The following is a 2,713-nucleotide window of genomic DNA, read 5'->3' as shown; positions in this document are numbered from 1 at the left end:
CATTAGACTTATCTACTAAATTTTTTTAAAAGTAGCCAATTTTTTAGATCTAGAGAAAATACAATTTAAAATATTCTGGATTTTTTAAAAAACAGAATTTTCAGCACAGAACGACAACAAAATTCAAACTTATACATATATATACATATATATATATATATATCGTATAGCTTATCTTAAAGTGATAATATTAAAAAAAAAGAAGTTATAGTCTTACTTGAAATAAAATAGCAGTTATTAGAATATCCAGAAAGAAAATAACCGAAATCGGGCAAATTTCGTTTGTTGATGAGACCACGAGCCTACAGCGAGTTAAAGAATTTTATTAAGATTAAAATATTGTGTCTCAACACAGATCATTTTTCTGAGATTTCCAAAATATGACTGCAAAGATATCGAAAGTACGCTTATTCCCTCCTTTTTTCTTTCGTCGATAAATTATGTTGATATATACATATAGCTTCTCTCTTCTGATGTAAATAACACAATTTTTCTAATGTCGTTTGTACGTAAGATGGGGACCGTCCATATATTACGTAAGCATATTTATGGCTATTTTTTATTCCCCTCTCCCTCATGTAAGCAAATGTCAGAATTTCTGAATCCTCTTCCCCTTCTAATTATGAAAGATTTTCCCGATTATGCCCGATGTAAAATTAATATTGCTCGTTTTTCATGACAGCAGCAGATATGAAAAATCTTACGTAAGGATACGTACGACGCCTCCTCCCCTCCCCCATGTAATTATTTATCAGAATTTGACTAACCCCCTCCTCTCCCCTAGTCATGCTTACATAATATATGGATGGCCCTAAGGCACAAGTTATTATAGTGAAAGAGAAAGAAAGAGAGAGAGATCAGAATATCGCAATAAATTTAATAACGTTTTTCAGAAAATCAACCATTACGCGATCGATTTAATACCAGTGAAATTCAGCAGGTGTTCTGTCTCGCATAAAAAAATTACTCGTGAGAGAACTCGTGAGAGATTTTCGCAAAAGGTACAAAAGTTGCGTACTTGAAACTTATATAAACTTTTACACGGTTTATTCTTGACTCTTGTTGCACGAACTCGTAGGAATTCCATCTTTATTATAAAAAGCATGTCCGTCTTTTCAATCTTAAATACTATTAAACGTTTCAGATTGTTGCAAGTAATATAATGCTCTTTTCTTTCTCTCTTAGAACATAGAGATAGGTTTATGTTTTTTGTATATTTTTCAGATTTCAACAGATATCATGCCATCAAGAAATTTAAATTTAAAGATTTAAAAATATTATAACTCTTATAATGATTTTCTGTAGCAATACGTAATCTTTGTTTTTCGATATGGTATGCATCAACGTCTTTGATTAAAAAACTTTGAAATCTTTTATGTTTCTCTATTGTATTTTTGAAATCTTTTATGTTCTCTAAGTAATACTTTTCTAATTAATCAGTATACTCAAATTATAGCCTTTTTAATGTTCAAAAATGTGAAATAATAATGTCGAGAATTTTTTTGTTAATTATGTATATTTTATATTCTCATTTTTTAATCTTATTTTATTTTTACTTTATTATGCTATTGAATACATAACAGTAAAGTAAGATACCGAAGCCTTCACCAGCTACAATCAATGATATTATTTAAGTAAGTGTATTTACTATTCATATGTACTCGTATATACAATTGCAATACATAGTATATTATTTCCTTACCGTCGCAAAACATTCTATTGATGCAAAAAACAATCCACCAACATTCAAATTAAAATTTTTTGTGCCCATTTGTAATAGAAAAAGTATAATTCTTTGTATGTGTAAGGGAGCCACATACCATTGAACAGCGTATCTGCAGTAATACGAAAAGTCGACAATCTTTTTAAAAAAGAAAGAAATATACATAAATAATATTCAGTACGTTGTTTATTTTATAAGTAACACGTGCTTGCATTTACCTTCAAGATAGATATTCATAAAGTTCACATTTACACATAAACACACGTACAAATAATATTTCAAAATAGCCTCTTACACAGTAACAAATATGTGATTATTGTGATCCATAATATCTTGCCCGACATAATTAGCAGTGAACATGTATGCAATAATAGCTATTACAATTGCAATGCGAAGTAAAAATTCATCGATGTAATCATAAAATGTCCTGATCTGAAAAATCTAATATATACAAATTTCGCGGACATACTGAGTTATTTACATTTATGTTGTAGCAAATTGCTTTATTTTATTAAATATGTCAAGTTTAATACAAATAATGGAGTATGCTAAGTTGTTTAATTATTAAAAAATACGATTGATGTTTATAAAAGAAAAGGAGGATAAAAAGATGTTAAGGTTTATTTCTGTAATTAAAATTTCCGCGTTAAGTTAGTAGCTCAGATCGAGAGCAGTAACAGATCGATAGGTCGAGAGAGCGAGAGAGGGCGTAGTGTGTGAGAGTTCAGTTCGATAGTAAGCAATGTTCGTTGGCACACCATCACCTTTGTCTTGATTGTAATTACTGCGTCTCGAGTGCAATAAAAAACCAATAAACGAACCTAAGCATTGTTGTCATTAACAAAGGGCCGATTTTGATTCCCAAAAGGTGTAAGTAAAAACACTAGTGTTTTTTTTATAGATTTTGATCTTCTGAATACGATAGAACTATTAAAAAGTTCGTAGCGCTTGGAGATCTCCTTGAAAATTGAACAAAATACAGCATATTTA

General features: G+C 29.7%; 1 protein-coding gene across 1 annotated transcript in view; it reads right to left on the bottom strand.

Moving 5' to 3' along the window:
* Positions 1-1,804: 1,804 nt before the first annotated feature.
* LOC105451625 overlaps positions 1,805-2,713 on the bottom strand; it is a gene marked incomplete at its 3' end in the record, with an annotated part of 2,859 nt that continues 1,950 nt past the window's right edge. The window contains exons 6-7 of the mRNA XM_011692196.1: positions 2,019-2,164; positions 1,805-1,835 (exon numbers count right to left, since the gene is read on the bottom strand). Coding sequence (XP_011690498.1) covers positions 1,805-1,835; positions 2,019-2,164 — 177 coding nt within the window. The remainder of the gene's footprint in view (positions 1,836-2,018; positions 2,165-2,713) is intronic.

This window comes from Wasmannia auropunctata, unplaced genomic scaffold, assembly GCF_000956235.1.
Source record: "Wasmannia auropunctata unplaced genomic scaffold, wasmannia.A_1.0 LD336049.1, whole genome shotgun sequence".
NCBI classification, from domain to species: domain Eukaryota; kingdom Metazoa; phylum Arthropoda; class Insecta; order Hymenoptera; family Formicidae; genus Wasmannia; species Wasmannia auropunctata.
The sequence above is the reverse complement of the archived record's forward strand: the minus strand, read 5'-3'. Positions and strand labels throughout refer to the sequence as shown.